This window comes from Salminus brasiliensis, chromosome 20 (assembly GCF_030463535.1).
Source record: "Salminus brasiliensis chromosome 20, fSalBra1.hap2, whole genome shotgun sequence".
Taxonomy (NCBI): Eukaryota; Metazoa; Chordata; class Actinopteri; order Characiformes; family Bryconidae; genus Salminus; species Salminus brasiliensis.
In genome coordinates, this window is record NC_132897.1 from 19,269,153 (window position 1) to 19,294,286 (window position 25,134).

At 43.0% G+C, this 25,134-nt stretch overlaps 1 protein-coding gene across 1 annotated transcript; it reads left to right on the forward strand.

The window, feature by feature from the left end:
* Positions 1-3,719: 3,719 nt before the first annotated feature.
* On the forward strand, positions 3,720-6,380 carry gas1a (growth arrest-specific 1a). The gene has a single exon (XM_072664690.1). The coding sequence runs from the start codon at positions 4,263-4,265 to the stop codon at positions 5,028-5,030; it is 768 nt and encodes a 255-aa protein (XP_072520791.1). The 5' UTR covers positions 3,720-4,262; the 3' UTR covers positions 5,031-6,380.
* Positions 6,381-25,134: the final 18,754 nt, after the last annotated feature.

Genomic DNA, 25,134 nt, shown 5'->3' on the forward strand with positions numbered 1-25,134 from the left:
CGTTTTAAAAGTGGCTATATCTATTTAATTAAAGCCATAACTGACTTTCTGTAAATCGTCGCTGTTGCGCACAAACCTTGTGTCTCCAAAACGGCAGCTTTACAGGATAGGAAAAATAAACTTTCTTAACTTTCCATGGATGTCAGTGTATACTGCTTTTTTATTGATTAAGTCCTTTTGGAGCATTTATATTGGTCCACTCATCCTTAAATCTTGACACAGTTTAACAACAATAACTGGATAAATAGAGATTCATTAAAACAGTTTCTCCTGTGATAATACTGCATTCAAAGTGCAATTCTGATTAGTAATTGCTTATGATTTACTTAATAATTGTGCTTCCCTGGAGCACCTTTGGTAGGTACTCACCACTGCATCCTACTGTTTTGTTGACCCAGTTGTCTAGCAATCACAAGTGGCTCTGGTCAAATTCAGGTTCACCTGTCAGTGGTTTAATGTCATGGCTAAATACAAAAACAGCACTGAGGAATCAACGTTATTAAAGTTATTATCACACACTAAGGTATATTACTTAGTAACTACAGGGACGTCTGTACGAACTGGTGGGGCTATTTCTTGGCAATATAAGTTTGTAATAACACTTTCGGCCATTAGTGGACCATTGGCTGTTTTTATGGTTATTTGGTGCACTTATAATAAAGGTGCTCAGTGAGCGATGCCATAGAGGAACCACATTTGCAAAAGAAATATGTGTGAAATAAGTGTAAAAAACTTCTAAACTGGTAAATAACCTTTACATCATGTTAGAGACTGTAAACAATACTACCTTTAGATGGAAAATTAGGAGAAAGGAAGAATTGTGAACACTTTAATTCTCAGGTTTATGTTGTATGTGTGTGAATAGTCACTCTGTTATGGTTTATCTAACGTATATGATGTGTGTAACGGAGGTAACTTTAGCAAGGTGGTCAATATAGCATCAAAGTTTCCAACCGACCAATTGTTTCAGGTAACTACAACAGTGTTCTGTACTTAGCCAACAATAGTCCCATTTGTGGGTGGGAACAGGATAGTTAGCAAATAATTGATGTGTCAATATCATCCTATCAACACCAGCATAATCACACTCCACTAGTCCAATCTCAACAATGGAGCTCAAGGAAGTGGATGATTAGGGAAGATCACTTCAGTAAAAACATGATATCATAAACAAATCAAGCTAACAAAGTCTCCCAGCAGAGGCCTTTCTCATGGTCTATGGGAGGGGGGGGGGGGCTTATGTTTGCTGTGACTTCATTGTGTTTGTCCCTTAATTGCATTATTGAAGCATGAACACACTTTTAATGGCACCATTAAAAAGTAATGGCATGCAGCACTCCGCTGTTCGAGCACATCTGGTGCGTATAAATCCAGCCTGCCAAAGAAAATAGTTTGGTTGGTTGAGCCCTTTTTTTTTTTTTTTTTTTTTTATTCCTCCCCTTTTCGTCCTCCTTTAGGTCCATGTAAAGTCGTTAACAGGTCCCTCATTAAGGAGATGTATTTTAGTGCAATTAAAATGAGCAAGCCTGTTTTAATGCCAAGCGTTCTCCGGGAACCTCGGCTTGAGGCCGTTTGAAGCAGCGTAACGGTGTGCTAGTCATTGATGTAACCACAATAATGAGCCAGGTTGGTGAAGCACGGTGGGGCCCAGGTGCTGGCTTTAGCCTGTTTGGGCCCTTGTGAGGGAGAATGACAACAGCTGGCTTCGTTGAGGGCTAGCGTAGCTTCAGGGTTCACCATTTGACTGACTCACGAAGGATAGTGTTCCCTTCATCCATCATGAAGGAGTGCCGTGATCTGGAGAAGTCTCCGCCACTCTCTGATCTGACCATCCGTAACTGACATTGAGTGCATTGTTTTGGGTGGAGAGCTCGGCGCACACTGGCCTAAAGGTACATTCCTGACTCTAGAGCCCTGTTTGAAACACAAACCCCCCTTTGTGCCTGATGGACCCACTCAATCCACCAACCTTCTCCATCTGCAGCCTACACAGCCCATTTTTCTTCCCCTCTTCTTTCTGTGCTCAAGTGTGAACTTGCACAATATCATTTTCCACAAGCGTGGGTCTAGACCTACCTCCGTTTTTCCTTCTACAAGCAGTGCCACAGGTCGTATCGAGGAGCAGTGGATGGCGGGCGTACGGGCCGCGTCCGATTGTCCTTTTTTCCATTGTTGTCAACCTGAGTGGTGGACTGTGCCAAGAAGGATCGTTTTCCGAACGCGCAGCAGCCCTCCCCCCTTCCTGCTTAGCTGACGGATTAGGCTAAAATGATGTCAGCCCAGAATGCATTTTCCAGTTGCCGACGATGAAATGGGAGATTTTATATCTGAAAAGTGAAAGAAGGTAGAAAGACATGAATGTGGACTGCAGCCAAGGCAAAGGTTTTAGACATGAATAAGGTCTCTTGAAAGACGGGCATTAAGGCCGCAGCATCGGGTCTGGAACGCTACTGGATTACCAAGTGAACTGACAAGTGAAGTCCATTACCACCACATCTAAACCATCATCAAATTATCCTAAAAAAGAGAAGACCAGCTGCCAAAGAACTTTTCAGTTGATGCGCTGATAGACTGTTGCTACTTCTGTATTTATACAGAATTTATACTGACCTTGATGTTTTACTTGCTATAAGAAAGTTTCTTACTTATACAGCCATTATTAACTCTAAGTGAGAAAGTCAAAGGTGACAGTGTCAAGAAAAACAACTCTTGAGAGAGTTGAAGAGAAACTCTACTCCTCTGGACGACACCAGAGAGCAAAACAAACACAACAAACAGGAGCACAAAGAAATGCTGAAATATAAGAATAACGAATGGATACACAGTCATTTAACATTAATAAAGAATGAGCAGCTGCTTAGAGCCCCTAAACCGCAAGGGACTCCTCAGCTATGTAGTTTTTTTTTTTCTTACTCTTTGTGTCAGTTATGATATTGGCACAAGATATTACTGACCATGTTTGATATGCAAACACTGGCATTTGCTTTTAATCTGAATGTATTTATTGCTGTGGGTCATTCAAACTGAACTTGGTTCATTCAGCCCAAATAAACACTCTGAATTATTCGTTTGTGAGTTTAACAAAGCTAGTTCAATTCTTTACCACATTTAGTATTTTGTGGACTGTCGGCCTGTTGATTTCTGTCGACCCCCAATGATTTCTGATCGTGACCCTGACCAGGAAGATGAATAATTCAGTATTTTGTCATTTAAATTTCTTCCATATATATATATATATATATATATATATATATATATATATATATATATATATATATATATATATGAGAGAGAGAGATATATACAATAATAAATACACAGCATTCATGCACACTTGTGGTAGATGGGACCTAAAGGTCACTAGGCTCTGTTGACAATACTTTTACTCGAAGATGGGTTCTAGCTGCTCTACCCTGATCATCCACCACTACAATGAAATAAGATTTAATGTAAAGTCAGTATACAAACCTGTGTGTGTGTGTGTGAGTGTGAGTGTGTGTGTAACAACATCTCCACACACACACACACACACACACACACACACACACACACACACACTTTCTGCACACTCTAGCCAGCACCAACTTTTTTGGAAAGCCATTTTTCAGAACAAAGCCCCTCCCCTCCCCCATCACCCCGCCCATTCGTGACGTTCAGATTTACGGCCAGACCAATAGGAGGCCCCCAAACTTCCGCACGACTCAAATGGATAAAGCGGACCGAGCGTAGGAGACGGAGCGGCAGTGTGTGTGTGTGTGTGTTTATGAGTGTGTGTGAGACGGGGGGAAACTTTCGTACGGTGTGTTTTCGTCCCCGTGTTTACTTCGTGGAGGATGATAAGGTCGCGGGTCGGGGCGAAGAGCTGAGGAGAGCGTGAACTCGCGAGCTCCATTAACTCGAGAGAGGACGAGAGACGTGAAGAAGAGATCGGGGAGGACAGGGGGCGAGCAGAGGAGCGAGAAGTGGACGGAAGAAGAGGAGCGAACAGCGGGAAGGGGGAGAGGAGGGATCTCTTAAGTTTTGCAGCTAGAAGCGACTTTTTAGTCGAAAACAGCACCGTTTCGTCGAGTTAGGACTTGCTCCAGGACTTTCCGCGAGCTACGACGGACTGAACAACACCCCCCCCCACACACACACTCCTTTCGTTTTGACCCCCTCCTCCACTTCTCTCCTTGCCTGCGCCATGGTGTGAGGAGCCCCGCGATGGCCGCGTGAGAGGACGCCGAGAGCGAGAGAGCAAACGAACAAGAAAGAGAGCCGCGATGGCGCGCGCCCCCGTCGCCGCCGCCTGCGTGCTCGTGTGCCTGGGCGCGTGCGCGGTGGCGGTGGTGGAGTGCGCGGCGCGCCGCCTCATCTGCTGGGAGGCGATCCTGAACTGCCAGGCGGAGGCCGAGTGCAACTACGCGTACGGCCAGTACGTGCACGCGTGCGAGCCGGTGCTGAGCGGCCGGCGCTCTTCGTGCCCGAGCCATTGCATCGCCTCGCTCGTGCAGCTGAACTTGACGCGCGGCGGGCCCGCGCTCGAGGAGTGCAGCTGCGCCTCGGACCCGGTGTGCCGCGATGCCAAGCGTGCCATCGAGCCGTGCATGCCGCGCACGAGCAGCCTCGGGTGCACGGAGGCGCGGCGGCAGTGCGACCGCGACCCGCAGTGCCGAACGGCCATGGCCAACTACCTGCTCCACTGCGGGAAACTCTTCAGCGGCGCTGTGTGCACGAGCGCCTGCCGCGAGGTGATCGCCGACATGCGGCGCCTGCCTAAAGCGCAGCTGCTGGACACGTGCGTGTGCGACGGCACCGAGAGGACCATATGCGAGTACATCAAGCTCAAAATGAAGAACCTGTGCTTCGGGGAGCTGCCCGTGGCCGACTACGACGACGAGGGCTCGGGGAACGAGGACGACGACGAGGACGACTACGACAACTGTCCGCCCGACCGCAAGTCAGCGTCGTCCGCCTCGACATGGGGAGCGTCCGTGGGCCTGGTGCTGCTGGTGGAGTCCGTCCTGGTGCTGGTCCAGGCTTTAAGCTAGAACTGGCAACCCATGAGTTCTCCGCTTCTCTGGGACAAGTTAAACTGACCGGTCAGTGGAAGTGACTGGGCAGACAGCACACACTCGACAACGCGGTCAGTGAAAGCTGCTGGACTTTGAAAATGACCAGTCAGTGGAAGTAGCTGGTCAGGCACTGCACAGGACTACAGTGAAGTCGGTGGATTGGTCAGATTGGTCTCTGAAAGCGACAGGCTACAATGGAGTCAGTAAGAATGACTGGCTGGACTGGTCACCCAAAGTGACCACATGACTGGTCACTAAAAGTGACCGGTCAGTGACCATTGCTTAGTTGCTTGGCCAGACAGCCCGAAAGTGACTGAAACTGGACTGTAAAGAGGAAAGATATGAGTGACCAGTCTCACCAGACTCCTCACCAGCTACCCCGGAGTCTGTGAAAGCGACTGGTCGGACTCCCCACGAGCTACAGCGGAGTCTACCGGTCAGCAAAAAAAGGGTCCGGGAACCTTTCGTGGTGCAGATCCGACCGTACGACTGTTGGTCGTCTCCAAAGAGGACACATCCACGCTTGCATGACACTTTGCTTGAGTTTTGTTCACATCCCAAGGTTGGTCACGTTGCATTCGTTGTCCTTCTCTATGCAAACGTACCACTCGGTGACCCCTCAGCCGCAGCACTCTTCTCTTCTTCTTCTCTATATCTTCTATATTTATTCCTCCAAGCTGAACTCTTCCCTGCAGGTAACTGTGGATTCCAGACAGAAACGCTGGGCTAAGCTCACTCTAACTCTGCTGCCTTAAAACCACAGACGAAACAATATTATATACGGCCAATGTTGCAAGTGCTCCTCTCACACGGTCCGACAGGACTCAGCCCTGTTGCCTTGTGGAGAAATGATGTGTGAAACTGGTGAAAGAGTTTTTATTGTGTTACATAGAGATGTTTAACTGTGCAGAGGTGTATTCAGAAAGCTGTGCACTGCCCGTATAAAACTATAGATATGTCAAACTATTTTTCTATCTAAAGTTGCCTTTGAGTGCGTGAGTGAATAACAGGCTGGCTGGAATGAAGTACAGGAGGCCTGGTACTGTATTTTTTAAGCCTTCATCTGTACCCTAAAATGTCCACGAAAACAAAGGGCGATGATTCCAGCTTTAAAGGGAAGCTATTAGAGATTTACTATTTTTGTTGCAATTGATTTTGTTTCTTTGAAAAATGCTGTACAGTGTAAATAGATTTGCAGAGAATCTTTTTAAATTTGTGTTCTCAGATGAATTATTGACTGTAGAAATGTCTAAATCCACTGTACGACTGCCTCGGTGATGTACTTTTTATAGAAGGCATAAAAAATGAAAGTTGCAAAGACGAAAACGACTACGTGTAATTTGTTTATCTCATGTCTGAAAAGACGGCTCGCTGGTTTGGTGGGTGTTTTTATTTATTTATTTATTTATTTATTTATTTATGTTGAGAAGCTCCTCGTTAAACCAGGTTCCTCGAGCCTGCCGCCGCTTTTGAGGAACAGATTAAGTATTGCGAAGAGCCCGAAGCATCGATAGCCTTGACTTTGCAAACAGAAGTGTTTGCAGAAGGCCTAAAGCCAGACTTTCGGATATCTTTAGAGCGTAAGCACAAAAGCGAATGGCTTTTCCCTGGGGTTTCACCAGGCCCAGGCAGACAGGGGTTTGTTTACTTTTCAATCACTCTGTTTGCTTAACAGCTTCAGTCGACACGCCGTGCCTGTGAACAAAGCTAGCCCTGCGCTAATCTGAAAGCGAGACGGTAGCGCTGCTGAACGCCTCTGAAGATTGATTATCTTGTTACAAGTTGTATATTTAGTCCTTCTTAAAAACTGAGAAGTTTGCTTGATTAGGCTTTTGAGGACAAGGCCTGCTGAGCTACGTCATATTGGGGAGGCAGCTGGCGGTGCTGATGGTTTGGCTCACTTGGGTTAGCTTGCTTTTTGTAAATGGCAGGACTGTCGGGACAGTTCGCTAAAAAGCACAGATTTCAAATACTGAGTGTTGAACCCCTAAACTGCAGGTATATTGTTCAGCTGTTAATCTTAAGACTTGGACTAAGGGTGCTAATAACACTAGCTAACAATTTACTGAAAGGCAGCATTCATAAGCTTAAATGGCCGTATCCTAATATTGTCTTATTTGAACAAGAATCAGTTGTAATAAATGCTGCTTTTGGGGGATTTCGAGGCCATTTTATAAGTCATGATGGGTTCGTCAGCTGCCAGGAAGGCCTTATTATATAGGTGCTTACTGCGCTCCAGTAAAGTTTCACTGAATACTATATATTAAGGAAGAACTGTGGGAAGAAATGTGTATTTTAAGCGAGGTGTCATATGCAGGCCCTGAAGGGTTGCTATTAAGAAAACGACTATGTTAATTTGCTTATTTTACTACTCATATTTGTTTGGATTAGCTAGCTAGCCAGCTCCAAACACTCTATATCTCCCCAATCAAACTGGATATAAGATAATATCCAATTAATATGGACTATTTAAGACTCTATGTTTTTTTATGCCAAAGCATTCATAAAACAGGCCAAAAACTGAGAGAAGTAGAAGAGCAAAGGAATGCCATGGCTGGATGTATAAACCTCCAAATATGCAGATTTACTGACTAACTTTATAGACTAGTTTTAAATTAAAATACGTTCGGGGGCAGTAAGTGGCTGTTAATTATTTGTACACATTGTGGCTAAATACAGTAACCTGTATTTACAGAAGGAGTGTTCTGAGGTTTGTGGGTACGTTTGTTTACTTTGTCCACATGCAAATCATTTAGATATCCTCCCCTCTCTCGCTCCCTCTCTCTCTCTTTCTCTTTCTCTCCCGGCCTCCTCCTCAGCTTCACCCTGTTAAACTCACCCGTCTCCCTCATTCTTCCCCTCCTCGTCACCGTGGGCCTTCAAAACGGAGCGATTGCAGCAAAATGTTTTATTAGAGCGGGGAACAAGAGGCCTCGAGTGTGCTGAATGGAGAAGAAGTCGAGTGGCACTTTTGTCATGCTAATCTTAAGCACATAATGGCCCCGGCCGCACAATGCCCAGGCACTTCATTCCTCTAAGGCTCGCTGACACCTCTTCAGAGCCGAGCCGCGGGGTAGCATGTGGGAAAGATCCGCTGGCCCCTGGTCCACACACTCCATGTGGCCGCCGCTGCCTATACTGCCCCGTCCGGCAGCGGGGGCCATAATCGCAACCCCATATTTTTTTTCCTCTTTCAGCGCTCAGTTCAGACTGAAAAAAAGTGCCCAGCACGCCACGTATGAAATAAATAGAGAGGGCCTCGTACAGGCAATAGGCCGGAACAACTGGAACCGAGCAGCCAAGCAAGAGTGATGAATAGCAAGATGGATTTTTGCTGTAGCGCTCATTACAGACTGACAGGGTCCAGAATGGTGGAAACTTGATGGAAAAGGGGTCCAAGGCAGTGTTTTGCTGTGTATAATAGAAATATATATATATATATATATATATATATACACATCATACCTGATGCCAGGCGTGGGCTAGAAGAGTATACACCCCCACAGCATTGAGCTGTGAAGCAGTAGAACTGTGTTCTCTGGAATGATGGTATTTTTGGGATGAGTTGAGGATGAGGTGGTTTGGTGGACAGTTACTCCAACAAAAGCAGGATAGACACCTTTTTTTTTTATCCCCCTTGGTTTCGGAAGATACAGTGAATGAGCAGGTGTCCCAATACTTTATATATAGAGAGGTACAAGTGTTGACACAAATGGGCCACCAGAAATGCTCCAAAATGATCAGATTTGTGGAGGATTTGATTTCGCTGCTGTGTAATGAAAAACATGTATCTCCAAAATGCCAACTTTACAAAACAAGTCAATGTAAAAAAAAAAAAAAATCCAGCCATTTTGTTGCATTTCTATTGGTCCATTATTCAAGAATTAACCACACAATGTAAAGAACAGCTACAGGGTTCAAACAGTGACGAAAACTAAAAATGGACAAAAATTGATATCAGTGAAATACATATTATTCTTTATTTTATTCCAAGTAACTTTGGAGCTTTCCAATTGGTCCATTCATCAGGAAATTTGGCCACTGTGTAAAGAACAGCTGCCATATTCAGAAAAGTGAAAGTTTTTAGTGTTAAAGCGACAAAAGCTATTTATTGTTATAAAGCCCTATCATTAAAATAAATACAAATAACATAAAGACAAATAATAAGTGTAAATATTATATATATATATATATAAAGCCCAGCATTTCCAGTTCCCATCCAACAAAAAAAATTATGTAATCAATTTCAAAATGAAATCAGACGAGCTGTTAATTTAGTATTTACACATCCTTTTCCGAGAACACATTGTCATTTTAACGCATCATGTGCTGAAATTAATACATTTGCATGGTGTATATATACATATATGCATATTGTTTTTCCACCCTCCAGCCTAATATGTTAAAATAAATAGACATTGTGCTTTAAAACAGGCAGCAACACAATAGTGTATTTATAGGATTTGTAATGTATGTAGAAAATAAACAAAATGTAAATCTAAATTTGAAGCTATACACAAGCAGTACACACATCACTATCATCACATTATTCATTTAAGGCTGCTTTATGATTGCTGTTTAACCTATTTAACATTTCATCATATATTTAAACATATAGGTTAAACAGGCCTTATAATAACAGGTCTTATGATAATCTTACAATATTGTAGTAATCAATATATTTGCTACATTCAAGATGTCTTTTTTTGTAGGGCAAGGCTATTCATTTTACTACTAATAATAATAATTTATAAAGCTGCTTTCTCAAACCCAAGGACGCTTCACATTCATTCATTCCTCCAATCTTCTTATCCAGTTCCTTGTCTCCTGGAATCACTGGGCATAAGGCAGGAATACCCAGTGGACAGGGTGCCGGTCTGTTACAGGGTATAAAAATGACAGAATTTTAATGATATAAATGATTTATTTTTGCTAGTTTGTTGGTTCAAGCCTATGGCAAACCCCTATTACCATAGAATAGTCGCACCAGTTTGTAAAGTCCCTGTAGTTACTGAGTATTACACCTTAGTGTGTGATAAGCCTTGGAGTGTTAAGGGGGTAAAGCTGGTGGTCTCTCATGAATAGCAACAAGTCCCCACTCTACAGAGTTCAATGATTCTCCACAAGTTACTGAAAGCCACTACTGCTCTCCAGACCATGAGAGATGGACCTGTCCACAGTAGAGGAAGCATGTGTATGTCTGTGTTTCAGGTCTCGGAGTGTCAAAGTTATCTATCCCACCAATCCCTGCCTCAGTGGCTCATGAGAAAGAAATGAGTGAACTTCTTAGGATTCCTCTAAGCAAAAAAACTGCCAGTGATTATCATAACGGAGCTTTCAAAAGTAGTGCAGTACGACTAATCCTCCTCAAACCAACATTTGCATCTACTTTATTTTCGCTCCTCAGCCGAGACCTTCGGCACATAGTCCTTACGTTTTGACAAAGCGGCGGCGCCTGTCGCTTTAAGACAAACGTAGCCGTCGCTTTACCAGTTATAATGCTCTTTTATTATTCTTTTGGATAATGAACCAATTTGGTGGTTCGGGCCTCAGACTTGACTTTCCCTCGCAATGTTTTCAATTAACTCCTGGCACTTCCAGAGTCGCAGAGCGGGTTTTCCCCCTGTTGGAAAAAAGAGAAGTGATGGAAAACGACAGAGGAACCTCACAGCAGGGACCTGGATTCTCATTACAGCAACAGAACATGACTGTTCCTTTAGCCAAAATAAAAAAAGAGTTCTTTATTGATAAGCCACTTGGGGTGAACATCTTGAGCTTTTGTTGCCGTAATTACGCTTATAGGTCAGATGCACTGATTCTCAGTGTCGGCCCCTTTGAGCCTCTTATGGGGGAAGTGATGAAGAAACAAGGAGACAGGCGGTATGATTGAGATTGGGGAATGAGCAGTGAAATGGAAAGTTCACTGGATAGGATTTAGGGTAATCCCTTAAAGTTAACACAGGGTATTTGATAGAAAGAAGGCTGGAAGGGGCCCCTGTGTCAACCGTCTCTCTACTAAGGAACAGTTGTTTTCTAAGTGATGAGTGTGGACTGGAGTAGGTACAATGTTTTTGGAGGTACATGCTGGTTAAAAGGCCCTGTTCATGAGCCATCTGTCCAATTCTCCAAAGAAAGAAAGAAAACGGGAAATGAGGAAATCTACAGTATTTTCTTTGTTATTCCTATATTTCCCCTCAAATACATATTTGTAGCACTCCCTATGCCCTCAATGAAGCTAACTCACTAAATTCTCAAGATCCAGTCTTTTTTGGTCTTTCCTTCACTGTTCTTTTCACCCGCCTTTCGACGCTTGAGAGCCAAAATCTGATTTTCTTTTCCCCCCACCGTCTGAGCTGCCACTTTGATTCCATCACGGAAGACCTCTGTTGAGTTCACGGCTCTTTGAAATGAGTAAAAGGACCTCGGCCCTGCCTCTCCAGAGGGGTCCAGAGGGCTCTTTTGCCCGTGAGGGAAGAAAAAAGCTCACAGGATTAAGTTGGTCACAAAGAGATCACTTACCTGCAAGACCCGGTTCGAAAAACGTTACGTTCCATATATAGTCCCACCAAGAAGCTTCTTGATTATTGTAGCTACCGAAACAATAGCCCCGTATTTGTTAGTGTAGATGTAAACACGGACACACATTGTTGAAAGTGCTGCATTCTTGTTCATTCCAGATGTGGACAGAGAATAATATTTTGAAATACCATCGCTATAGTTAGAGCTCAGTGTTTAAGGTTTGCAGGTTGAGATTTAGTGCTGTGCGTTGCTAAGCTAACAATTGCATTGTCTAAAAGAACTATTTGTAATGACTGCACTCTTAAATAAAGTAAAGGTGACAGAAAAGGTTGGTGTGTTGCAGCAGAAGAGAGGTGCCCAAACTTTTGTTTTGTTAGGGCCAAAGTGTTTTTTGGGGGGTAAAGGGCATCTTTTTTCAGATGGGACAAATCATAAAATGCCACAAGAAACCTCCTCATAAGTATCCCCATTGAAAAAAATCAGCCTGGCCAGCTTAAACTGGTCGATATGGTTAAGCTGTCTGACCCTCTTAGCTCTTGACCAGCACAGGGTGTGTTATTTGTTTGAGTTTGATGGTTTGCTGGTATACATTAGCATGAACAACCTAGCTAGACCACCAGTATGACCAAACGGGTCAGCCAGCATGACTAAAAGCATGATGCGACCTACACTGTACTGGTTAAGAGCTGGTTAACCAAGAATCTACCTGGAATAGGGTATGTTTTTGTCTGGGTAACCAGCTTTTCAACCACCTTCAACACAAGGGACCAGATTAGATCATCTAAAACCAGCTACGAGCTTAAACTGGTCATGGTCTAGACTTTTTAGCAGGTATGCTATACCAAATACCAAATTTTCTACCATACATTCAAACAACGAGCCATTCGAGAACCGTTATTTCTGAAAATGTGAAATGACATGGTTTGAGGGTAAGATATCGGTAACAATTCAGCTACCACTGCTCATTTAGGTAGGTTGCACACCCAGTTCCTTTATATTACAGTAAAAGTATAACTCTCATATACCTGTTCTCAGTACTGCCAAAAACATGTCTAATGACTAATGTCAGTAGTACTTCAATATCCAGAAAAAAACCCAACAAATCAAATGACCTAGAGCGAACAAGGAGAACACATTCTAGATTTGCAACCCAGTCAAGCACCGATATAGCCCACCAGGTTGGATTCTGGCCTTTTTACCCAATAGAAAATTGCTTGTATTAATCTCAATTTCCCATGAATCCCCACAGAATCAAGTAGGTAAGACCCTTCCCCCACCCAGGGCAATGCATCTAATCCAGTACTACCATAAGTTGAGAAGTTGCAGGGAGAGTTGCACAGGCTGAGGTGCTATCGTACTGTGGGGAATAACAGCCAGTGGAGGAGAAGCTTGGCCCTCTTGTTTTCACTCAAGAGGATAATGAGGTGATGGAGGGGAGAGGTGTTTTTTACTAGCGTCGAGCATGGCCCCCTTTTTCTACCGCAACAGCCATATAATTCATCTGACAGGCAAAGGAGGGGAGAGCCAGCAAAGCGCCAGGGCCGCACCGCGAGGAGGCAGGGCCAGTGCCACAGTGCCGATGAATGAGGGAGAAAGCAACAATGAATATTCGCCATTGAGTTTGAGAGAGCGTGGGTCTGGCAAAATCACTGGAGCAAATAGGCATCGGTGGGTGGCGGCTGTTGTAGTTTGTAGTTGCTGTACCTTTTTTTTTTTTTGTAGGACTTAAGATATCGCTTCACTTAAAGTCAAGGGTCTTGGACCAAATGAGCCACTAAGAACACCACAAACCACTGCTAACCACCACCATGTAGGATACTATGACTGTAAAAGAAGATTGTCAGATAAAATACTAAAACTTTCAGGTAGACATTAGAAAGTTTGACTTGTGTACACCTCAAAATCTCACTTAAACACTGGAAAGGTTCATCTGGACACCAGAAATAGTCACTTGAGCACTTTGATCACCTGAATGTTTCACCTACACACCAGGAAGATTTACTCATAACACCAGAAATGTTCGTCATAAGGACAGAGAGACTCTGTCTGAACGTCAGAACGCCTCGCTTAAGCACTAGAGATGTTCACTTTAACAACAGTAAAGTTCAGCTAAACACCAGAAACGTAATCCCCAACAATTTACTTGAGACTAACTGATCCACATGGCATCAGCAAGTCAAATCCTGCTTGCCATCAGTAGCCAGAGCCTGGGAGACCACAATTGGCCTCTCTCTCCTTCTCCCTCCCCTACATCACTTCAGTGTGACACTGGCTGGCTTGGGTTTCTGCGGGCAGGTTTCCCTCTCTCTCTCTCCCCTTATCACTTCAGTGTGATGCTGGCCGGCACGGGCGTCTGCTAGCTGATGCATCAGAGCTGGTTGTGCATGTGTCAATCTTTACCCCAGTTTTGCTGGGCATCGCATGTGATGGGGGGAGGAGAGCCCGAGTGGTTGGTTTGGGTAATCGGCTAAAAACTGGAGAGAAAAAAAAAAGTTTTTCTGTGGCATTCCTTTAAATAATCCTCCCTTTTTTTTTTTTTTTTTTTTTTTTACAGTTTTTAAGTGTTGGTTTTTGTAAAAGACAGTCTAAAGAACATCCCTACAAAATAAAGTTTCAAAATCTGTTGAATGACCTTCCTAGAACCCTACATCCATCCTAAGAACCTTTTAGAAAACGTCATTTTTAGGATTGTACAATAGGATTGTTGCTTCAAAGATGCAATTGAATCCATCGTTTATCCAGTTCACCACAGCCAGCTCTTGAGGTATCATCAAAGTGGTGAAGGATAAATGCTAGAGTGACCCTCTCTGACCTTTCTAGCCATGTTTGGCTGCTTCAGAACCTCAATAACAGCCACAGCAGCAAGAGGCATCATCTGCTACTTCATCTGACCACAGGACAAATAAACTGTCCCACGGACAAGCCAAACAAGAGCGCGATGCTGAAGGAAGGAAGAAGGAGGGGTGGCCTGGAGTGAAGAATGAATGGAACAGTGTAAAGAACGAAGAGAAGAAGGAATCACAAGAGTGGCTGTTTAAGCCGTTGTTGGTGAAGCAGCTCTGTTATGTGTTTGTGTTGAAGCCTTTGACTCAACATTGACCAAGTGCAGCAACCCCTCTCAGTTACGTTCGCACAATGCCTCGTTCTGACCCTTCGCTTGCCATTAGGCCCATTTACCAACACTGAATACTCCAGCCGACTCGAAAGCCTCCACTGGACTCCCGCGTACAAAGAAGATGAGAGTTCACTTAAGAACGAGAATGGGAAAAGACAGAGGGGAAGAGAAAGGCCGAGGCTGAGAGAAGGAGAGAAAAAAAGAAGACAAAAACCTGCTGACATGGGGCATAACTTAATTTCCACGGTCGCAGGGCAGCTGGGCAGTGCAGTCTGCTGTGGAAGGCCATTCTGACTTCAATGGCTTCGCTGACCCTGAAGAGCAACTCAGTGTGCGTCCGGCTTCGCCGCAGTTTATAGGCTTGACTTCTAGCAGCACATATAAGGCTATGAGGTGTTAAGAGTTAGCTCAATGAGCAGTCGTAGAAAGCTCAGTGTTTGAATGTTTTAACTCAGAATTGCAGTTTTAGGTTAAAAAAAGGGCTGGTTACAGTCTTTGTACTGACATGTTTGAAAATTGTAGAATTTCAATCTGTCAGTTGTTTTCTACGCTGTATGAAAATTTCACAATGAGTGGACCAATAGAAATGCCCTAATTTTCCTTTGAAAGTTAAGTTATGTTTTTTCCTTCTCTTGTAAAAGTTGGAGATATAAGGTTTGTGCATTACAGCAACAATATATGCCATACCAGGAATTTAAATGTAACTCTTAGAACTGATGGTTTTCACTAGCCATAACAAATCCCTTGTTTTACCAGCAGCAATTTAAATGTTAAAGGTTAAATGTTTGAATTTTTAACATGAATTTTAGAATGCATTCGTTTGGCTATTTGAGTCCATCTGAGAATCTGAAGCTTGGAAGAGACTAAAAATACATCTGGATTTTTGTGTAAAGGCATTATCTTGGTCAACGTCATGATTTTGCTTAAATGTGAATATTCTGTTGAATATTTAACTTATTTTTTTTTTTTACATTTTTTAAAAATCAAAACTGGTATATTCTTTATTTTCAAGCATAATTAAAAGAAATCCCATATTTCCCCAAATGTCCAATGCGATAACTGATCACTAAATTTGTGCATAAGGTTGTTTTGTGTGAAAAAAAACTCACATTTTGCCAATTTTTTGGACACGCACATTTTACATGAAACAGTCATAGAAAAGTCAGAAGTGTGGACTAAATATGCAATTACAGAATTACACTTTAAGGTTAACACCTTTTGGCCCTCTTTGAGTATCATTTACCAGTCTTTCATTCCTCATTTCACTCTTCTAACTCCAGTATATTCAAAGAGCTTCTATAAGCAGCACTACTTACAACCTTGAAGCACCAACTCGGGCGAAACCCACAAAGCGTTGTTTTAAAGGGTCTTTAAAGCCTCGCTTCTCCACAGCAAGTCAAGACGGCACTCGAAAGGCGGTTGACATTACTAACACACCAGGAGAACACGGAATGATCGAATGATTAACTAAGTACAAAAATCAATCAAGGACAATAAAAAACGAAAGACAACAGAAAGAGTGCGGGGTGGAGGGCGAGGAGGAGAAAAGCTTGAAGAGAATAAATAATGAGGCCCAAGCTGGGGAGTTGTTAAGAGTTAATAGTCTCTGAGAAACTGAATGGGGGCTGGGGGTCTCACTCTATTAAGCCGACCCCCAGGGCCATGGGCCAAATTGTGCCCAGTTGTTGTCCTGAAAGAATTCATCCTTCACACAGTCAGCTTGGCCCATTATGTTGTCCCTTTTCATGGCTAAGGCCATGCAGGAGAACCCAGGGGCTAAAGGAATAAGTACAGGCTCAGAGAGCGAGCGAGAGAGTGGTCATAAATATGTTGAATTGGTGCGCGAGTTTAACCGGCTTTGTGTGGCAAACACAAATGATCCTTCAGAGTAATTAATTAATTCGGCTCATAGGGCTCCAGCTATTATGTGCTGACACAACAGCCAAGCGCTGGAAGAGTTAATATGTTTCCCATGGACTTTTTCCCCCTTTTCATTTTCGTGATGCGAGGGTGTGATGATAAATTATATTTGCTGAAGTACTGAAGTGTGTGTGCACACGTGTGCGTGTGTGTGTGTGTGTGTGTGTGTGTGTGTGTGTTTGTGTGTGTGTGACTGTGGTGTGTGCTTGCTTTTATGAACACAGAGTCATTTGTATTAAGGCTTGGCCAGTAACGAAGCCTTTGCCGTGTTTAGGAGCAGTGTTATTGCCTTGTTAAGCATTAACTGAACCATCAACACTCAGACTCAAGAGAGACGAAGAGCGAGAAGAGTGCTAAATGGACTAGATAGCGCATGGTTTAGAACCCCTGCCAGAACGTGGTTGCGGTTTTGCTTGTGCTACTAGGCTTGATGTCCCTCAATCTCCTCGTTTGCCGTTGTTCAGAGGTACTGAACTGTATGTGTTTCTGAAGATGCTGACGAACGGGAGCTCCACCAAAAGCTTGGCGTAATTAAACCGGGAAGATGTAAACAAAGTAATTCGGATACATGCGCTTTATGGACAAAAGTATTGGGACACCCGCTCAGACATTGTTTCTTTTGAAATCCAGGACAATTAAATAAGAGTTTATCCCTAAAGTTTTTGTCCTGGGTTTTTTGTTGGAGTAACTGTCTCTACTGTCCAGGAATGGCTTTCTACTAGATTTTGGAGCATTGCTATGAGGATTTGATTCAGCAGTAAGGATGTTAGTGAGATCAGGTTGTTGGATGGTCACCACCACTACCTCATCCCAACCCTACAACTCCCCAGCTCATCTCAAAAGTATTGGATGGAGCACCATCCACCATTCCAGAGAACACAGTTTCACGATATATTTGTAATCTATTCATGGGGGAGGGCTACATGCAGGGAGTTGTAAGGCAACATAGCACCCAAAGAAATATTATTTATTATTATCAAGATGACATATATAAACAACTAAGATGAGGTGTAAAAGTGTTGCCGGGTCATTCTGGGTAGTAAATAAAAACACCACTGTAAAGACAATATCTATATATTTTGGACCAGTCTTGAAACAGTGACACAAAAATGTGGATCAGAAGAAGTTGTCGGGGCTTGAGCTTCAGCATCATTTTTAGATTGAGAGAGTGGTCCACCACCCTAACTTCTCTAACTAACACCAGATATGTGGTCAGAAACTGACCCTTGCTAAAGGGCTAGAAGATGTATTACGCAGTATACGGCAATGTTTGGGCAACAGTCTATAAAGCAATCAGGTGATCCTCCAAAAGTGCTGCTTGTCATCAGCAGCCGGAGTCCAAGAGAGCACAATTGGCCTTGCTGTTGCAGGGGTGGGTTGATGGAACTTCCTCCCCATACCCCTCTAGCACTTGGCGAATGTTAGCTGCTAAATCGAAGCTGAGAAGCTGAGCTTTCCTCCGAGCCCACAGCCAATGTGCTAGACTTCATCCTAGCGCCGCTTGCATTGCCAGTGATAGGGGGAGTTCACGGGAATGGGAACTGGGTAATTGGTCTTCCAAATCGGGTAGTAAAAAATTAACTGAACAGACTTACACATACTGAACTTGGTATGACTTACATATTCATATATTGCAAAATACTGTATTAGACTGCATTAGACTGAACTGCTATTCACATATTCCAGTATAACGTCCACATGATCATGACCTGTATATAACATGCCATGTGTGCCATAATATATGGCCCCAATAAGTCCATGCAACAAAACTCCAGTAGCTCCTTTTAGAGGCCTGCTAGCTAGCTTATGGAAGGGTGGGTTTAGGTGGGTTTAGGACAGTGAGTTCCAGGCTGTTAGAGTTAGTTCTGGGGGGTATTAAAGTAACTGTTAACCCTTGTGTGGATGCCAGTATGTTAACAGCAGGGAAAACCCCCTAAATTATATATATATTTTTGTTTCAGCTTGAAATTTAGTGACATCCAACAAAAAAATAAAACATGATCTTGAAAATGAAAAACTGTTCATACCACCAGGATACATAGGCCTCTTTTCCACCGCAGAGCCAAATGATTACTAAGACCATGGCGTACCAATTCACACCTGTGCAGACCCAAAAAATCTTTTGTTTTGTTGCTAAAACAGGACAAAGTAACTGCACAGCGTCTTGTAATAATTCTACGGCAGTTTCGTTCTTCAGGCTTGCATTACAACTACAAAGAGTAGCCTTTACTGATCGCTAATTAGCCTAATACAAGCTAACTTACTAAAGCCATAAGTCACCTGTTAGCAATGTACAGTGGAAAAGAGGCCATGGATTGTCTACGCGTAGGACAAGGGTAGTATAGAGAATGTCAGGACAACACCAAGATTAATTTAGGCTGAAAAATGGAAATTCAATGATGCAACCATACATGCTAATAATCTAGCGAGCTAATGTTACCTTTTGCAAACTCTTTACGAATACTCAATAATAAAATAAAAGTGGCAACTAGGTTTGCTTAAAAGGTCATATAAGAGTGACTTCATCCCACTGCGGTCATTTCCTTAAGTGGACATTAGGAGGAGGACGCATCTTTCATCATAAAATAGCTAAAGTAGTGACACTAGTGACATGCATACATATGTACTTAGTGAACTCTTAAAAGGGATCATTCCAGAATAGCTCTCAAACTAACTTGTAGTTTACTTTCTTAATCGCCATGTGATGCTGCTTTGTAACTTTATCCTCATGTGGAAAATAAAGAAGGGGAAAAAAAGGAAAGGAAGGGAAGCTTGTAAATGAAGACATACACAAGAACATGGAGAATCCCAGCATTCCCGGCTAGGTAAGAAATGCGCTAATGCTGGAGAACCAGCTGCCTTGAATCATTCGCGGTCCCTGTGGGCAGACCATGAACATAGTCATATGTTTTCTCCATTCCACTATTTATCCACGTCTCTTTCTCTGTCCCTTATTGCTGGCCCGCAGGCCCCAAAATAACGCCCTTTTAGCTCTCCCATACCACACTCCCGTATGATGGGCCTGATTGGGAGAGACAGTGTTTTGACTCTGGCCCTCATTGTGTGTGTGTGTGTGTGTGTTTTTTTTCCTTTCTTTCGTAATTCTGCTCCATCACAGAGTTTGTTCCTGTATTTGTACACGGCTGCAGACTCTCCTGGGGGTGGGGTGGGGTGGGGAGTGTTGTGGGGTGGGTATGCTTCGTTCGCTTCATCTTTCTGGAAGACAAAATAATGATCTCAAAATAAATGACAGCTCCTCTCAGCATGCCGCTATCTTAACCGAACTCCTCTCTGCTCTGTTTTTAATTAGATTTCATTTAACGGCTGCATTCCTTTGGCAGTAGCAGCGAATAAATGAATCACTTGAACATGCCGGCCTTGATTATGCCTAAATGATCACGTTGGGTTTAGCTCCTATTTTGTTATGTAGTTGGGAGTAACTCTTCCCGTCAAGCGATTCTTTATACGCATTCTTTCCTTACTCGTGCCATTTCGGTCAAAGGCCTGCCGAGTAGATCAGATCAGTGAAATAGAGATGTGCTGCTTTTTTTTTTTTCCTCCCCTGTTTATCTTCGTAGCCCTGGATGGCCCTATCAAGGTGAGCAAAGTGGGCGCCCTTATAGCCTAAAAAAGGAGGGTTTTTATTTTGGAGGATGAGGGCAACAGCTGTTGCTTTCACAGAAACTTTTTTAACCTCTCTGCTCTTGCCAAGGCGCGTCCAGAGTTCAAAGGGCCTCGTTGCCTTGGAGACGACCCTCAGCCTTCCTTCCCTCCCCCACACGCCCCCTCATTCTCTCTCTAGGCCTCTCAGGGCCCCCTCATGTCTCTCTCTCTCTGGGTTGGGATGGGTATTGGTTTACAGGCCAATTCTGGGCCCTGAAGCTGCTCCAGATACTCCATCCTAAGGCCTCTCAGTGCTTCATTATGGCACCCTGATGAAGGACGGCGGAGGAATCCGACTCAATCTGTCCACCGCTGACCCGTCTCGCTCAACACACCTGATGAACGAGTGGGCGGAAGGCGAGGAATTTTAATCATGGATTCCTGACATCCTGCCTGGGCTTTCGGTTGCGGGGCCCGGACCCCGAGCCAGGTGTGTGGAGACGTGTGTGTGTGTGTGTGTGTTGTGTCCTTGGATATTGGCCATCGGTGCCAATACTGGTTTATTAGATTGAGTCAAGTTACCCACAGGCCAGGCCAGCACTGTGTCAATGCAGGACTACAGAGCGGATATATTTAATAAAAGTCACAATTTTATATAGTATAAGACATTATTATTCACTATCGACATGTGGTTTATTCTGATGTAAATAAACATTTGGGAAATTGTGTAAAACGGATGACATCTTGGGACCTCACCAGTTTTTGGCTCAGTAACAACAAAGACAGTGGATGAGATGCACAGACAAGTAGACGTTTTTAAGGAACACCAGAGAAGTACTCTTCATTCTTGGCTTGGCTGCGACTTTGTTGGAGTAACTCTGCTCTCCACTGTCCAGGGAAGATGGGTTTCTACTAGATTTTAGAGGAGCATTGCTGTGAGGATTTGAGTGCATTCAGCAACAAGATTGTTAGTAAGGTCTGGATGTTGGATGATCACTGCTCCACCTCGTCCCCAACTCCCCAACGTATCCCAAAAGTACTGAATGGAGAACCACCATCATTCCAGAGAATACAGTTCCACTGCTCCACAGCTCAATGCTGGGGGACTTTATACCCCTCCAGCCCACACCTGGCATTAGGCAGCAGCATGGTGCCAACAGGTTAATGTTTATCTGGTTAGACCTTTTTATGGGCAGCACAGGGACTAGATAAGCTGTGTCAGATACTTAAAGTATCTACCAACATTTGGACATATAGTGCATTATCTTGTGGCCTCAATATATTATGTTGTGGCCACTAGAATCTCGATATATAAGCAGTATGTTACCTTATTGAAAACAACCACCCTGTCACCTTAGGGGCTCCTCCAAGTTTTTATCCTCCCATGGATACAGCCAGGTTGGAGGTTGGAGAAGCTGTACAGTACATTGAACAATATTCCATTAAACAAATCTAATGTAAAATTGGAATGCACTTTCATTAGCATATTAGTGGTGTGTTAGTTAGTTAAAAATTCTGTAAATAATTCTGTAAATCTTGCCCAATCTAGTCAAAAATGTTACATTGCAGTTGAAAGGCTTAAGATCCATGGACTCATCAAACCCCAGGAAATAACCAAGACTAAGGATCTTCATGCCACCACCATATTTTAGAAAAAATAAACATTTTTTTACTTTTCTCACCAAATAACCTTGTTTATGAACAAAAGCAATTGAAAGAAAAATATCTCCATCTGATATAACAAACTAAACTGGAACTGCATTGCATGTGCTGGCTCATTAAAACACACTCATTATGCATACTGGCAAGGTGCCTTGGGTTAAAATGCCTCCCACTTAAAATGTAATTTAGAGGTTTCATTGTATTTTGAACTTTCCACTTATAGAGGCCAGCATTAATTAAACGGCGTCCTGCTGAGAGGACCAATTAGCTTCGTGTAAGACAAGGCATCCCTACAACAACTAGCTACCATACAACTGCTCTTAAGGACAAGAAGCTGATGAATAATTTTTTTTTTTTTTTTGGGGGGGGGGGGGGGGGGGTGAAAGTTATTTTATTATCATTATATGGATATATGGATATGGATGCACATATGGATGCCCACCAGGGTCAGGACCAGGGACCAGGAGGGGTTAAACATGGGCCCCATCTGGGTTCTACATGGCACATGGGGCCTGGATGGGACCCATTTGAGATTAAGATGGGCTGTATCAATGGGGCCCATTTGGGAAGCCCAGCTGGCTGGCTGTAAAAATGCATGTACAAACCCAGTCAGAGACCATACCCATATGGAACCCACCCAGCCCATGTTGGCTGGGTTAATAATTGGTTAATATGCAGTAAATTATTACATATCCCCTTCTTATTCTGTTTTAATAGCAAAAAAAAAGCAAAATAAAAGCATGTCCAAAATTTATGCCATGTTTTATATGTTATGTTTTATTGTTATATTCATTAAAAAACACAGACATTATGCTCTCAAATGTACAGAGAATTGCCATATTTAAGTTTAGTTCCTGTAGAGGATTTATACATATTTTTAATCGAGAACCTGAAACTTATACAGGGGTGTATAATCATTTGCTTACCTTTGCATATGAAGACTTAAAGAATTAAAAAATGTGCTGACTGTACCTTTATTACCCCTCCTTTGTACATGCTATGCACTTAAGCCAAAGTTAAGGCCTTCACCACGAAACCATCTCTGTTCCAGCACTTCTGTTTTTGGGCCCCATAAAACTGAAAAAATACCGCCAGACCCATTTTATTAGCCATACACCGACAATGTCAACTTCCCCGGAGGAAGAATGATGTCATTTGGCAAAACCTGTGGTTATTGAGTATAGAGGGCAAGCGTGCAGACGTTACAGCGAGGTTTTGATTAAACCCATTTGGCTGAGAGGCTTTCCGCGTCTCAGACGGGCAGCCAGTGAGACATTTCTGTGGTAAGAACAACCTCAGCATTGTGTTGCTTTTTAACAGACACCACACCGACACTGACATCACCTTCTACCATTATATAGCAAAATGTTTGCTGTTATGAGGGACAGAACTCGCATTGTCCTGTGTTTTTGAGTCCATCTTCAAATCGTTTGGGAATGTCGATCGGACCGTACCGCTATCTAGACTTGGAGTAGATTGTGATGTTAGAGCTGGCATTGCAAATTGTGAGGTTAGGCTGGCTAATTGATTTTGAAGTGCCGTTTTCCCAGCCCCCTGAGGGGGCAAGAGAAGAAACGTCAGCCTTACAAACTAATTACAGTGTAATATAGAGTTGATTTAGCAATTAGAAGTCTGAGAAGGGGTTAGATAACCCACAACACACGTTCAGCTGTCTTCAGTTGTGTGAACTACAGTGCTACAGGGCAGAAGATGGTATGCCTATTGAAACCCTCATATAAAAAAGGAAGAAAGTAAACCCATCATTTGTCTTTCCTGTGTAAGTCAAAGAACGTTGACCATGAAGTCATATTGTCGACTTTTCATTGTTGACAATTTCGGCCAGAAGACCAGCCAGTGCGATTGATTAGCATTTCCCTGGAGAAACCCATCGTTTTTGCTCCCATCCTGCATTGATACAACCCAAAGAATTAGTTAAAGCTCACTGAAGATGGGCCAAAACATCCCTGACCCTTGTGTTTTCACAGGGAGAAGATAGCGAAACCTCATGTTTGATGGTTTGATGAATCTTGTTATGCTTTAGTTCTAGCAGCAATGGCTATTGCAAGCAGAATTACAAGAGAGGAACTCTATTGGGGTGGAAGCGTATTCTGTCATGCCGTTTTGCTTCTACGGACACATAACAAGACTTCTCTCTCATGGTATGTTTAGACAACCTCTCACACTTCTGACAGCTTGTCAGGCTGACTTGCGGAACAGTGGAAGGTGTTGTTACTGCAGAGGCTAATCCTATTTTATGAGTGAGTTCCAAGGTGATACCTGAGTCTGAACTTGCTCTTGGGTAATCTTGTAGACTAGAGCTTTGGAATTCAAAGCATGGCCATTTTACCCATACCTAATCATGAACTTTGGCCTGTAGAGGAGGCAGATATTGCTATTGGTGACAAAAGCATGGTGTAATTTGATACTCATTTGCTAACACTCTACCTGCTCAATACATAATGCTGGTTTCAGGTTGTCTAAACTGGTCTTTGATGGTCAAGGTGGTTGAAAAGCTGGTCATCCACAGGGAGAAAACATACACTGCTGGTAAGTAAGCTTTGTTCTTGATAAAGTCTAGAGTATATTTGCGTTTGAGCTTTTTAATGGAGACCTGGTCGACCAGTAAGGTTCTGCTGTTCATGCTGGTCAACAAGCTTGGTCATACTGGTTGATTGGTCAGGTTGGTCATGCTGATAGATCAGCCAAACACAAACAAAATCACACCTGGTTCTGGTCAACCAGCTTTTTTTTTCTTTATGGGGAAAAAAAACATTTATGTCAGTTTAAAATGCTATAAATATTTTATAAAGGCTTATTCAGTTGTTATAAAAGCTGCTTTCTATGTCATTTTGCCTCAGTGTTATGACATAAGAAGCCATTATTAAAATTGATGCTTGTTGGAATAAGCCTTTATGAATGTTTACAGTATGCCGGTTTATGTCAGTGGTCAGGAAACCTTATGTAGGTGTCGTAAAGGCTGCCCTCCAGTATTATTATTATTCTGACTTGTATTATATTAAAAGAAGTGGAGAAATTCTTTTGAAAGTGCATATTCTAAGTCACTCACTGTGCAGTTAAATATGTAATTATGTAATTACACTTCAGAAGGGGAGTAAAATGAGAAAACTATGAACATATAAATGTTAAAAAAAAATCATTATTGCTGACAGTTCCATTTGACGAGAATTCATATTAGCTAGCTGGCGGTCAATCTGAATAAGCAGCATGTATCCACAAACTGAGCGTTTTGCTCCAGTTCAA

Bases quoted from the DNA above. Each gene is read 5' to 3' on its own strand.
- gas1a (XM_072664690.1), top strand. From the start codon at position 4,263: ATGGCGCGCGCCCCCGTCGCCGCCGCCTGCGTGCTCGTGTGCCTGGGC.